Source organism: Neodiprion virginianus, chromosome 1 (assembly GCF_021901495.1).
Source record: "Neodiprion virginianus isolate iyNeoVirg1 chromosome 1, iyNeoVirg1.1, whole genome shotgun sequence".
Classification (NCBI taxonomy): Eukaryota; Metazoa; Arthropoda; class Insecta; order Hymenoptera; family Diprionidae; genus Neodiprion; species Neodiprion virginianus.
The window spans coordinates 25942513-25957458 of NC_060877.1; the positions used below are offsets into that span (position 1 = coordinate 25942513).

The 14946-nt window shown below is 42.9% G+C and overlaps 1 protein-coding gene across 2 annotated transcripts in view; it reads right to left on the reverse strand.

The window, feature by feature from the left end:
- Positions 1-14946, reverse strand: part of LOC124305241 (probable G-protein coupled receptor CG31760) — a 141434-nt gene that overhangs the window by 40306 nt on the left and 86182 nt on the right. For both annotated transcript variants that reach the window (XM_046764423.1, XM_046764433.1), the window contains exons 5-6: positions 13832-13975; positions 2888-3088 (exon numbers count right to left, since the gene is read on the reverse strand). In XM_046764423.1, the coding sequence (XP_046620379.1) occupies positions 2888-3088; positions 13832-13975 (345 nt within the window). The remainder of the gene's footprint in view (positions 1-2887; positions 3089-13831; positions 13976-14946) is intronic.

Sequence of the window (14946 nt, forward strand, 5' to 3'; positions counted from 1 at the left end):
CGGCGTTCAAGTCGGCGAGAAGTTCGTTCCCCGGCTGCAGCACTTCTTGCAGGCCATGCAGGGTGGAAACTTTTCATCGAATTTCGCTGCACCGAACGAACAAATCTCTGATCCCACCCAGCCGCGTGACCGGAATCCAAAGAATTTCTGTACTCGCGATCCATTTTCCCCGCAAGTTACAAGTTCTTAATTAGTACGGGGTTCAACGACCCTATGCGGAGGGTAGGTATGTACGGGGATACGTCGATTACCAACGACGCGGCGGTCATATTTACTACATTCAGTTCAAACGTAATCTAAGTTTCCCCGGCGAACGCGAACCGGCGCGGCGATGGAAAGTTGAAGGGTGCAAGGCGGTGCTGCAGAGAAATTATATAATTTCAAGGGGCGGATAACACGGCTATTTGAAATCATTACTTCGGATTACTGCGCAAGTCCTTCCTATTTTCAACATACATTCCAGAGCATAGGATACGAACGGTCGATGTTTAGATTGATCGGTTATACGTAGGAACGTGAAATCGCACGATCTGCAGTCCGAAAGGCCGAAACTCCGATTGATCCTGATGACGAAAAGTTTTCGAAGTCGATCGTAGAAATGCCTCGGGTAAATTTCACTCTCAAGATTGGATCCATTTGGAAATGCGAGTCGCATCGGTTATATTTTGAAGTTGATTTGGCAAAAAGACGCATCTGCACGAATGACTGAAAATATAAAACGGCAATCCATGCGTGGCTTCGGTTTAAAAGCTTCGCATTGTTCGACTGAATTCATCCGAACGGTTCTGCACATCGCAGCATGTAATTGGTATTCATTTAATTATCTGCGACATTGCCAATATCGCTAAAAGCGATGGTATATGTAACGACCGATTCGTCTGTAAACGTCCGAAGTTAGAGTGTCAACTCCTTCGGGAAAGTTTGGACCGCTTTCACGTCGAACACACCCAATGAAAATCCAGTGAAAACGGCGGGCGTAAATCTGCCTGCCCCGTCCCCGATGGTACGTATTCGATATTTCAAACTTAATCAGGAACGGTCTGGAATTGTTCGAAATACTTGTTATTTGGCTAATTCCCCTTGGGCTGCCAATATAGTGGCGTATAAATTCGATTCAAACCTTCCTAACTTCCTCAACAATTCAGGGAAAAGTTTAACAATGAAAGACTCGTTTGTCACGAGACTCGTGAAAGTCGAAAGACCCCGCGGATATGCCCTCGTACTCCCATTTTCACCTCTTTGAGGAACGGGCCGACAATAGTATAAGAATATAAATACGCCCTCGCATTTTGGACCGATACCCTAAGGCGATAAATCGGACTGAGGTGAGGCGAAAAAGTTAGCGACCGACTTACTCCGCTTCTCTTCATTACTGTTTACACTGCCATATAGCATCGTGAATTTTCACCAAGCTGGAATTTTTACCTTTTTCGATATTGGTTTTGAAGAGGGGGACAGAGAACGCTTTGTAACGCTTGACAATTTTAAATGATGACAGCATTTCCCATTATACGATGAAACCTTGCATTGTACTTGTTACAAATATCAACTCACCTAAATTTGACTATGCGCTTAGACATTGTGTACCTACTAAGAACCGTAAAAACTTGCGTATCAATGTTACCCAAGCATTAATCCCCGTGCTTTTTCAATTTGGATATCACAAGATTTCCGTATGAAAATCAGAAATAAGTAGCACGAGTTGTATATTTGAAAAATATAGCTGGGCAAAAAGTAAGGAAAACTTGTTGAGCACGAATCGTATCAGATCGAACAAGATCTGATTTCCAAGTTCTGTTTCCCTGTGGATACAACGTATATCACACGCGCCCCGTTATCGGGAATCAGAAGGCAAGAGCAAGGAGGATCGTGACGAACGATTTTTCGACAAGAAAAGCGAGAGGTTGAAAAAAGAAAAAGGTTAAAGGATCTGACCAGTCACAGACTAACGTCCTATGCAAGTCGCCGAGTCACGGGAGTCCCTGGGGCCAACAATTAATCATAGATATGCGGTGGAGAGGCAACGCTGTCCGTGTAAGGTGGTGGAGTATCTACGTTAAAAGTCACCGGGTGCAGGAAGGAAGGTGGCATCTACCGAGAGAGTGGAAGATGTAGAAGGTAGACACGCCGCGCCGGCTGCAGCGAATCCCGTCCGGAGCCATCGCGACGTGACCACCATAAGAAAATGCTCGACTTGTCCAATAATTCACCTCGGTTCTCCAGGGGGCATGCTTGGAAATCGCGGGATTCCCTCGCGGCGGGCTTGTCTCCTCGAACAACTTATCGTCCTTCTCAGAGATTTCACAACGTTACGTCGGACGTCGAATCTCCTCGTCGTCTGCTCCGTCCACGTGGACCTCGGTACGCGAGATTCATTGCCTTGAGAGTACGGGCGTTTAGGAATGCATTTATACGTGCGGCAAATCGGTCAGTAGTTTGACGAACTGTTGTTTCGGTCTCTTTTCAATATATCCCTCCCCGATGAACCTCCGTAATAATATCACGCGGAGTCACGTATCAGGAAAACCGACCATGGCGACTTACGATCGACATTTGGGTGTTCTTTTTTTAATCAGTAAATTGTTTTTATATATTGCTCCGCCAAGACTACGTGACGGAATTTGGAATTGGTTTATGGTTGGAATTTTTTTTACACAGTACGTTCCAAGATCTTCCAGTCAGCCCGATTATTCATCTCGATATTTTTTTTATTTCAATGTAATATAAAAATGTTATGAGAGTCGGGGAAGTCTTAAAGAAATCACTTTTTGATAGGCCTCTATTACCCGTCCCCAGAGCCGAGTCTGCAGCAGGGTTGAAAAACGGCACGCGATTAACTCGAGAATTTATCGTCGCTCCGAGCTGAAATATAGTGAATTTCTCTTACCTTGACGTTTCCATATTTCCATGTAAAAAGCACGACCGCCGGTAGACAGGCGATTATGCAACACTCGAGAATCAAAATTGCCGTTCTCATCAGCCAGTTGAGTGACACCACACAGGGAGAACCATCAACGCAGGATTCGCACCCCTCGGCGCAGGGCAGACACTCGAAAACTCCGTCCACAGCGTACTGACTCTCACCGTCCTGGAATCATAACAACAGTTGTGCTTTTTAACGGTCCGTGAAATGTCTTTTATTGTTTCAACGTGCCAACAAACTTCGAGACGAAACGTTGAATGCAATTAAAAATACTCAGTCGATTCTTCTCTATCGTTGAATGCCAGAGAAAAAATACACGCCGTTACGTACCTGATATCAAAAAGCATTACTCCACGTGTCAACGTACGTACGTGAAAATTTAAAAAAAGAATTATCCTAAAATAATGGGACAAGCCGTTCAAGCAACGGTGAAAAATCGTAGATCAAATGTGGTAAAAGAATCGACGGTAAGAGTGCGGGGTACAGTTGTAGGTCTATATAGGAATAAACGCAGCGGCCACTTGATCGATAGATGATCTTTAACCTCCATCGCGGCGACCTGCGGTCACCTTTCGCTAACTTTGGCAAACCTCCTGCCGCGGAACCTCATTGATTTATATCCCGGTTATAACTGTACGTATAACGCTTTAGAACGCCGTCGGAAATTGCTCTGCAGGGTTTCTTTAACGGCGAAACGAGCCAATGAATCTTGAAACATAGTGTGAGATTTTTCCGGGATCAATAGCCAAGCTCCTCTCGTCCATGTCGACCCTATCTCCACTGTTGTTTCCGTTTCTTTTTCTTTCCCCTAACCGAGGATAACGTGAATAAAGTTGACGCGATCCATACAATTTTTAGCTGCGGTCAGGAAAATCCAAGTCGAGGAAATCGCCTGGCAGGATTTTATCTCCTCAGTCCTGTTTTTCACGGTAGGTGTAACACCGTTTTCACCCGCGCAAAAAAAAAATCCTCTCATTTTTTGACCGCCTGGCCATTCGACCCTATCCGGCGTTCGATCACCGTCTAAACTTTCATATTACACTCATAGGTATCAGACTCTTATCGGGTCGTTCAATCATATCCAGGACAGTGCAAACCCTGTCATCTTGCGTGATTAGTCATTCGCACAACAAATGGAAAGTTCCCATTGTTCACCGCGCGATGAAAGAGGGGAGCAACGCTATCACCGTCATCGCGATCTTCCGGCACATAATTGAGTCGCTCAAAGAAATGGAGAAAAACGTGATTAACCACAGTCCGACAACTTTTTGGATCCCTGGGCTCCTCAAACGTGCTGCAACACTCAACGACGATGGTCGACATCCAACACACCAAGTAGAGAGTCGTCCTGACCATCGGGGTAACGCCCAGACACACCTATAACCTATATTGAGTCTGTGACTGACAAGAGCCTAAGACGCGGACTTCGTTGGGTGGCTGGAGATCGTCTTAGGCTTTCTCTGTTGCGGGGCAATCAGCAGCGGATAATTGGATCTGGTACATTGACCCGATGAAGAGAGAAGCGATAAACCGAGATACCCTCAAAGACGTGCGACTTGATTTTCGGAGCCTCGATTACCTACCAAACTAGACATGAACAACGGCTGTTTGATACTACGTTACCGCATTTTCCGTGACTGCGTCGATTTCCGAGCTTGAAGATGAAGGCGGATACAACGGAGTCCAAGGATACAACCGACCCTTGTTAATAGAAGACAATGGATCCTGTGATGGATGAGCATCGAGGTACGAAAACGAAATCACGCTTCGTTCCGGAATGTTGTACTTTCCGAAACTGTCGATATAAGCACCCGGTGAGAATCTTCGTTGGACATAAGTCGGCAGAATTTTTTTGTTGATTTATTTATTTATTTTTTTCATCATTTTAAAATCTATTCAGAAAGCTCCCGTATACACAATGTACGACCAAGCAGGGAATTGTGCCGTGACCGAAGATCGTGCCGACCACATTACGAGCGAACAATAGATTTCGCGAAGAAACCGCCTCCCTGCAAACACCAAATCACGATTCAGTCTCCAAGGTTCTATTGTTGAATCAGCTACGGGAGGGACATTCTCTCTCCGATATCCAAGGCCACACGTATTTTCTTCAAGGTGTCTCGTCGCCATTTATATTTGAAATTCAATTTTCCTCACCCACATATTTCAAACGTGGCTGGGGGTATCCTGTGAGCATTCACACAAGTCCATCTTCAAACTTTTCACAATTGACGCGAGATTTGATACATTTTTACAGGGCCGAGGTTGAAAAAACTCTCGGCATTCCGAATTCCTCCGACGGAATGAGAATGGAGAGTAATTCCACAAAATTTGGGAACCGAGTTCAGGCAGCTGGCTCATCCGTCAATTCAATTTCAACAATTTCAAGCTATAGTTTATTTAGATCTACCAGAAATCCAACGGTATACCGGTGAGGCGATCCTGAAGCTATTTGGAACCAGATCCTAGATTTAAACAAACTGCAGAGTGACTCTGACCGGAAGACAAAACGTTGGCTCGTAAGCTGGAAATCACGTGTAGCGTAATAATTCAAGATTAAGGAACCTGGGTGAACAATTACCAGCGATAAACGGCGCGTGAAAGGTCGACAAAGAGAACCGAGAGTTCGAAAAAGCTCCGAGTAAATACGCGAGGTAAATTATTTTCTTTTCCCGTGACGATGTACAAGATCATACGTATGTATACGTATACAATTATACATACACATATAACTAGAGAGCGTAATATAGTGAGCGAGTATTCACGTCGGCCACACGGTTCTTGGCATTGCCCACCAGCAGTTTACAAATTTACGATCCCTGGCCAATTTTTCGCTCAATAAATTTCACATGGGTCCGAAAACCGGCAAACATACGTTACGCGTGTTTTACCCTTCCCTGGTCAGCAGTGTAGACCCACAAAGCAGATTGCCGCGTTGTCAGCTGCCATACCGTTCGCCCACGGTACACGTCCGGCAAATAACCGCGTTAAAGCTGAAACTTCGGATCCAACTGACCAGAAGCCAGAGATTCATCATTCATCGTACAAATTCATCATGCGAGAGTATAACGTGCGCGTCATATACCACGGCGAAATTTCGACATTGTTGAAAGCTTTTCGAGAGATTGTGCCGTTACTCGATTGTTACTTTAAAGGGTCAACTAACCTGTCGAAATGAAAAATAAACCGATTTTCGGATGAAGAAATGATGGTCAATTGTATCCCAAGCTACTAACAGCGGGAATACGAAACTCGGAGTGCCGAGCGCAAGTCCTGCAGCAAGTTCAACCTATGTCATTAACTCTGCAAATTGAACTTTAGTCTGGTGTAAACGGTGAGACTTGCTCGTACTGTAAATCACGCATTTATCATTTGCAAGGTGAATGGTGAAGAAGGGTGAAGAAAAAAAACAAAATCACTCAAATGCGCAGTCGCGGACACGGGGTGAGAGCAATTTAGTGATCAAATTAGGTACTTCCAACAACGCTGAGTACACAACAAGTGGGTATAAGAAATGAGAAAAACCGAAAATCAGAATGACCAATATTCGGAACGTAAAAATATCGAAAATTTGAAACAAAGAAAGATCAAACTGATGAAATTTCACCACGTCAGAAACTCACGGAACTGAAAATCTTTTATCATCCCGAATGTCGCTTTTTCAGATTTTCCAATTTTCTCATTTTCGCACTTTCGGAATTTTCACTAGTCGGAGTAAAAAAGTAAGCTTCGGACCATTCGAAACTTTAATGTTTAGTCAAAGTTTGATTTCTTTAAACTAATTTTCGCCACCAAACAATTCGGAATTTCAACCCTGTCCCCATACAAACCACAAACCGCGCTTGCAAACAATTGTGCAACGTCTCAAAAATCAATAATAAAATAACAAGCAAGCAGCAACGATTCCTGTCTTCTCGAGCAAATTCTTTACGCTCGGCATTCGCCCCCGTTTCACATTCAATTTGGATGATGAAACAACGGTACACGAGTCGTCTCGTTGTCACGATAATTACCTCCGTGCTTTGTTATACCGCGTACCTACGTCTGTTTTATTTATTTCAATTTTTTTGTTCTTTTCGACGTCGCCGAGGGTACGTGAAATGATTATAAACCCCTACCAAGATGGAGATACTCCGTCTTATTTCCGCGTCCTTTAAGTATAATTAGCAGTACACCGGGGGTGAGCGAGGCAGTTTTCGCGTATCTGTCAATGGCAGATAACGGGGCGTGCAAAGTAAGCTCGAAGCCTGTGGTGCCTCTTTATATTTGCAAAGAGGTCGGTCGGTACTCGCGCAAGGTGAATACCGACCATTCGGCACCCTTGGCTGCGTCGGCGGATGAACTCCTTCAGGATGATCCAGGTAACGATATAAAGCCACGCCCGAGACCGGGACAAAATTAAATCTCCTTACGGTTATTTTATGCGCGAGTTTTCAACGCCTACCCACGCCTACACCTGGCTGCGTAACGCATATTTTCCGCGTACACGTGGATACCGGCTTTACGAGGGGAAACGTTATCTCGGCGGGGCACGAACGAAAGCTTGGACGGTTCGTGTTCTCGCGACTTCGCGACTCCCCTTTCGCCTTAAGAAAGGTGAATCCTTGCTAAGTACACCTTTGGCCTCCTCGCAACTTCACACCGCACAACCTTTTCCCGTGTTTCTCGATCCCTAACAACCTGAGAGCATTGAACTGTGTAGCCATACTTCGCGGGATAATTTCGCCTCTGGCTGTTACATACGTCGCACTTTAAAGAAGTCGCGACGACTTTAAATCAGTTCTTTCGACGTGTTTAAGGACGTGTGCCGATCCTTAGGACCTACGCTACGCGTATGTGCATCGTTCTCCGATAGATTCTCAATTTATGAAATATCGTTTGGTATGCTCGGCACACGTTGTACCGTAATTGGAAAACGCGATTTTTTTCTTGGCAATAACAGTCAACTTCTTCAGCAACTTCTGCAGCAAAGTTATTTTCCAATATGTGCTCGGATGTGTATTCGTGCATAAAACGCACGTTCCTTGTTATCGTAACGAAGTTGTGATCACACCCCTTATACACCCTGGCAAGGCAGATGACGATATAATGTTCATCCAGTGTACGGCTACGCGGCCAACGATTATTATTGCGAAAACAGTCAGTCTCCAAGCTCTGATAGGTGTACTTCGTTTTCAAAATACATCCGCTTTTTCGCATATTTTTCTTTACTGAGAGATTTCTTTCACTCGATGTTTACTCACTACGCACGGAGATTCCATTCGTTTCTCTAGACGATATTTAAACTCAAACGGGGTTTCTCGACTAGTTTCTACGACATCGTTAAAGCTAATTGACGTATCGAAGCTTTTGAAGGAGCAGCTTCGCTGGTGGAGAAATTCTTTTCCTGAGTCCGCGTAATACGCTGATATTAAGCCGTCAGTTGCCGCACGAACAACATCACTGCAGTGGATTCCGGCAATAATGCACAAAGTGTACCTCTGTACAAACTTCTCGATGTCGTCAGGAAGTGAGGCTTATCACGCTTACGAAATTAGGGAAAGACGCGTCAAAGAGTCACGGATACGAGAAGGTTTCCAAATTACCATAAAAGAAAGACAACCAAGGCGGAGCGATAGCGGCGTGAAGATATACGAAAGTTTCTCTGTGCCGCGGAATTTCGACGCTTGACTCCGTTAAGATCTGCTTACTCGAGTACTTCCTGGATCATCAAACGGAGGAGAAGTAGTAAGATTATGAAAAGATTCACCAACAAAAGTTGAGACACCGCTTGCATCTACGCCACAATCATGCGACACTCGAGTCGTTACCGAATTACAGATTCGATCGCAATCATCGCGCTCATATACGGACGGTAAAAACGCAATGTCGGTAGAATGAATCTGTCTAATTGTAAGTCTGTATCTTAACTACGTGTCGATTTCGCGCTACGCGTGATGTGCAGGTTGAATTATACAAAGTTACGCCTTGTTGCTTGCCCGTTGAAATTAAATCCTGGGTGTGAAACGAATTCTTCAGCTATTGTCCGAGAGGTTGAGTTGAACCAGTCACTCACCCTCGACGCTCCATCCTCGAAACTCCCTTGGCAAATGTTTGCCGAATTAGTAGTCTGTAGTGGGTCGTTGCCAGTGTGGAGTCCTCGTTGTCACGTTAATCGTAACCTAAATCTCGCGAGTACTCGTATTTTGTAGTTAGTATGACCAAGTAATTACCTCAGGTACCTCCTGCATCCCTAGAGCCTGTTGCTCCTCTGGGAACAATTCTTGCTAGCTATTCTCGCCTCCATATTTCATGGAAACTCGTCTGCGGTTCCCTCGAAAATCAAAACCGCAGTATTTGCTCCTGGGATTTTGCCTATTTGATCGTCCATCAGCCGTTGAAAATGGATTCTGGAGTTTCGATAATTCGTAGAAATGGTTGAATGTAAATTCTGGTATTCAATTGCAAATCGTCATATTTTCCAACAATTTAAATCATCGGTTTTAGAATTTGGAGGGGATATTATAGTTGCGACGAAGTGATAAAAAATTGATGCCATTTATAATGAGATTTCTTTTACCTGAATTGAAAGAAATATAATTACTGAACAAGTATCAAGTCTGAAAAATCTACGACAGTTGTTAATTTCGGACAAGAGAAAAAGAAAGAAACAAAAAATGATTACAGTGTATTGCAGGTTATTTGGGAAAAATATTTTCATAAATTCTAGTTTGTCCAAATGACGCACGTTTTAATTCTGAGATGAAAACTTCCAGTTGTGTTTCGGATTTTTATCCAAGTCCTTTCTTTACAGCCAAGGGCATGATATCCTGTTGTTTAATGAAACGTGGATAGGAGATACATAATATACGAGCGAAAAAATTTCAGCTGAAAAGGGAGGAGCGACAAGAAGAAAAAAGAAAGGTAAAATCCAGCTAGCACTCACGAGCACCCGTGGGAAGATTCAATTTGGTGTTGAAGGAAGCTCAGCGCAGTTGCAGGTTTCTTCAACTTTTTCCAAGTCTATGGCCCAGGGGCTCTGCCGGAAAACAGCTCGCGGAGTCGATTTATACGGAGGCAAAGCCCTTGCATTAGATTGTTACGCCGAGTTCCTGACGAGCGAAGCCCTTCGGCTGCTGTTGCTACATTTCAACTCCGTGCACGCTCTGCGTCGAAACCCCGGCTTCCTGTCCTCCCTCTCGGTTTTTTCAGAACAAAGCCAGAGAAGAAAAGAGCTCAAGTTTCGTTCCGTTCTTATCCGTCAGCTATTTAATTCAACTTGAAATGCGAAGAAGAGAAACTTTCCACTCTTCTACTGCGTAAATTAATTGGTGATATAAGGAGAAAAAGATTAAAAAATCAGACAAAAAAGTGAAGAAAGGGAGAAAAACGTGAAGGAGAAAAACGTGACGCAGAACAAAATACAGGTGATGGAAAGTGGAAAAATGGACAAGTATACGCTGAGAAAAAAGAGTTAGACTTCCTCTGTGCCACCGATGAAAATCGAGCCTATCGTCCCTTCGCTGGTTTTCAAAATGACGCTGATCCACTGTTCGAGACCGGATTGGCGCCTTGGACTTCAGGTTTCGACGTTCCGAGTGACTTGAGCAAGAGCAAGGAACCACGTATTGTTAATTTGCGATATTCAGAGTGAGAAGACTCTACAGTTATGGCTAAGCTAGCCGAGCCAATACCATGAATGATAGGTCGAAAACTGAAGACTCTTCTTGAGAACGAAGACCAGTCTTGAGAGGGCCCCTTCCTTCTCGATCCTCCAGAAAAGAGCGAACCACTAGAAATCCAAACTGACCTCTCTCCGGCATCTTGTTACATGTGAGCAGGGTTGCCTGGCACTTGTTTCATAAAAATCTAAAATCAGTTAGAATCGAATTAGAATAAAGTATCTACAGATTATCCGCTGCAAACATATCGCGAATTATTATAATTTATAAATTTTTATTTCGCTAGGTAACGCGTATTTTGTCATCACGACACTTTCTCTGTGGACTGTAAAGAAAACTTCGCACACCCCCCCAAAGATTCCCGTTTCTGCAGGTAGTTTTAACGGTAAGCGAAGCATAGACAAAAGGAAGAGCAAAGGACGAGGCGAGTATGCGCAACTTTGAAAATTGCCATTTTTATGGAACTGATCCGGAACGGAATTGACGGCTGACACTAAAGCCTCCGACTGACGGTTTCTTTCATAATCCGCTCCTCGCACTGTAACCTCAGGGCTGTAAGTTTACGACCGGATACTTCGGAGAGTTGCGATCCTCGACCGGACGTGGTGGCGCTGAAAGTAGCCTTGAATTTCCGGTTGGCAGTTAACGGCGGTGCGAGGTGCCGGATTCAATAACGTTTGCCCCACCAGTCGAATGACTATGGGGTGTGAGGAGGGGGTAGAACTCGATACTAAACGAAAAGCCGCGTGAACTGCGGGGGCCGGATAGAACGAGAGAAAGAGAGAGAAAAGAAAAAAGGGATGGTGAGAGAAACAGAGAGAGAGACAGAGAGAGAGAGAGAGAGAAACAGAGAGAGAGAGAGAGAGAGAGAATGGAAACGCCGGCGTAAATCGGCCGATAATAATCAAATTGGCGTCTGAAGGGGTTCGACGCTCCTTGAATTCTCCCTACTTGAGGGAAATGCGGAGAATAGCTTCCGAGTTAATTTATAGTTTAGGATAAAATCGTCATGCATGTCACGTAACATTTCCGTAATAATAATTAAGCATAATAATAATTACTAGCTATCACGCCATCGCTTGCGATAGCGATACCACTAACCAGCAGCGTCGAAGAGAGGGAACATCATCTTGGCTCATTGATCGCCGAGAGTCGATGACGGTTGTACGGAAATAGATGATAGATAGACGAACTTCGTTCGTCAACTGTCGGATTCTCGAACTCCTCGAAGAAGATTACTTCGTCTTGTGAGGCATACGTAACTTTGATAATATTACACTATTTCTGTAAAGAGATGTTTCCTCGAAAGGATAAACCTATTCGGTTGTATACTTATACGAATTTCGTTACCAAATTGCCTGTGTCTATTTCTCCGAAAAGTTGAAGACACTTACATCGTGCTAAAAACGAGTTAAAACCTTGGTAACTTCGCTATTAAGATGTTACCTTTCGCAAATGTGTGTGTATAAGAAATTTTAGAGGTGAGTTCTAAGCTCTGACAATGAGATGTGACGCGTGGATAATTTCGCACTCCTTAAATGATATTAAGCAAAGCTGTTACCGCAGCTGAGTGAAAAGTCCTGCTTGGGTAAAGGGGATAATTTGTGAGGCGAACTCTCGAGACGTCGTCGGAGAATCTATGTATCCCTACGACCGTGGCTAACCTCGTGAAACCAAACCCAACTCGGTGTAACCCAGCCTGATTCAACGTCGTCTCAAGCTTTCAAGAGCTTTGCGTGCCTTGCCGGAATGTATTGTAAGATTCCTCCTTTAAAGATTTTATCTTTCTTTTTACTTTCCTTTTCTTTTTCTTTCTTTTTTAGCTTCAATCTTTCGATTGAAGTTTGATATTCAAGCCTGTACATCGTTTCTTGATAAACCGAGTACCGATTAATGAGGACACTTCGATCCGAGACGAAATTATTCCCCAGCGTAAATATCATATTATGGTGAAAATTAATAAGAAACTCGCGAAACCTCTTCAGCGAAAAGAAATCAGAAGGTAAAAATTCACGCAGCGAGGATCTTTGACATTATATTTGTATTTTGACGAAGAGACGGGAGTATAGTTATGACACTTAATCAGCGTGAATTTCGTAAAGTTGATTCATCGATGCAATTATAGGATAACTCATTATTGCACAACTTTATGATCGTACAAAATTCAACAAGCCGTAAGAAAGCAAACCGTATTTAACTCGAGTTCTGGGAACTGAACTTTGTTATTCTAAAGTTGTAAAATAGCAATTTTTTATACAACGTTTCGTTACGCTAACGTTTCTGACTTAAATTTCGCAATGCTTGTTGTTGTTTTATTTTCAAGAGAAAATATGCACACATCTCGATGGTCTGTTCCCTTTAATCGTATACTACGGAAATAAAATCTGTTCCCGATTAAAACGTGAGGAGAATATTTTGTTTTTGTACAAAAGTAGGTATCCCACTCTTGGTGCAGGCTTCAAAGAAGTGAAAAGTAAAAACTTTTTTAATTTACAAACGGTTTCGCAGCAGCACGCGCGCTAGGCATTCTGCGAATTGACCGAGAACAGCACTCTGATATTCCGTTTATACTTTCATTCCGTTTGTAACTCATGCTCTGTAAGAAAACTTGTAACAGCGTGTTGATACGAGTGAAAATTTTTAATGCGCATTGTTAGAATCCTTATGTACAATGGAAATCTACCAGGGATCTACCGTTTCTGAGGAGAATATCTTTCGGGATAAACGTGATCCTCGACCAAAGTTGTTGCCCGCTAGTAGGCTACCAGAAGTTTCTCTGTATGGTTGTTGTTTCTCTTATTTTTTTTTTTTTCATTGTTCACGAGTTCAAAACTTCTCCCCGGTCGGTCCAACAGCGTCTTTGACGAGCCAATACCGAAGTCAGAATAAACGCTCGTTGTGCAAGTTCCATGCTGCTTGATTTCACGAAGCATTTCAAGAATCCCATCGGCCTAAAGATCAAATACGAAAAAAGGATCGAGAGAGGCAAACAATTTTCAAAGTATTTCCCATCGAATGAGCTCAATAATTTAGGCCATGAGTTCTAAAGGACTTTGCAGCTGGTCGCGCTTAGTCTCGCCTGAGATAACTCAAAGCTTGTCTTACCAGGTCAAATAATTTCGGCAGCAGCTTCCCGTTGTTCAACAAACGCTCCACTGGCATCGAATTTTTCTTCGGTTTATCGTTATAGTGAAATATTTTTAGGAAATTTAATATTTTTTCCAAATTATTCGCTCGCAGAACTTACCATCATTAATTTCTCGTATTCTTCCTCGATCACGGTACCATTGTAGTATCGCGTTGTTGACTTTGTCTCCGGATAATAAAAGCCACGTTTGCAAACGCACCGATAACTTCCCCTGCGAAAACCAAGTCCGGGTATGGCGACGCACTGAAACAAGAGCATAAATCATGCAACATTGTTAATCGTTAGAACATATTTGTACCGAAAATCTGAATGGTTTATGGATAAGTGAACGATTACGTTGTCCGAATAAATATATAAAATAAAAAAAAAAAAAAACAATTCTAAAACTATTTTCCATTTTTTCCAGTAACTTCAGTTTGTTATCCTCAAAATCTCTAATCTCCAATCTTCCATTGATCATATATACATATTTTGTGGATAAAAAATACCCTTGAAACATTCTAGGTGAAAGAAGCTTGTGAATAACAATACGTTGCAAAAAAATTATTAAACACGTCCAATTTGGCGATAGTCAGATGACTCGAAAAAAATTAGCAATCAAATCTCGTTCTTTCGCACAAGCAAATACTGTTGTGTCAAACGGCGCGTTATAATATCAGTGAAGTTCAAGCGAATCCCCACTTCTGCCACGTGGGTTGGAGAGTACAAAATATAATCCAACGATAAGCCGGCCAGCCCGGACAACAAATTTTCCAGAATAATTAAAAAAAGAGCAATAATAACGGTGCCCAGTGCTCTCTGCCTTCAGATGGTAGATTGGGCGTGACGTTCGAGTTAATTGCAAAAGAGAAAAACACAACTCTCAGAGAGTTATGCGAGAGGTAAAAATATGTCAAGTTAAAGAACAGTGTAATAAACAATATCGTTGCAATCCAATTTCAAGCATTCAATCCTACTATAACATTTAATTGGATATTCTGTCAAAAGGAATGGTACGTTTTGGAACAGATATCGAATATTTGACTCCTGGCTTTACCAACCATTTCATCAGATGTTTCGGCAACCTTTAAAAATATTAATTAAAAATTGACCTACGTTCAGAAATCGAAATTCCTCTCTCATTTGGAACGAAATTTTTCGTCAATCAATTTGACCGATTACTTTTATCCGTTTTTACTCATACGTCGATAACATAGAAAAATATACCACGAAGG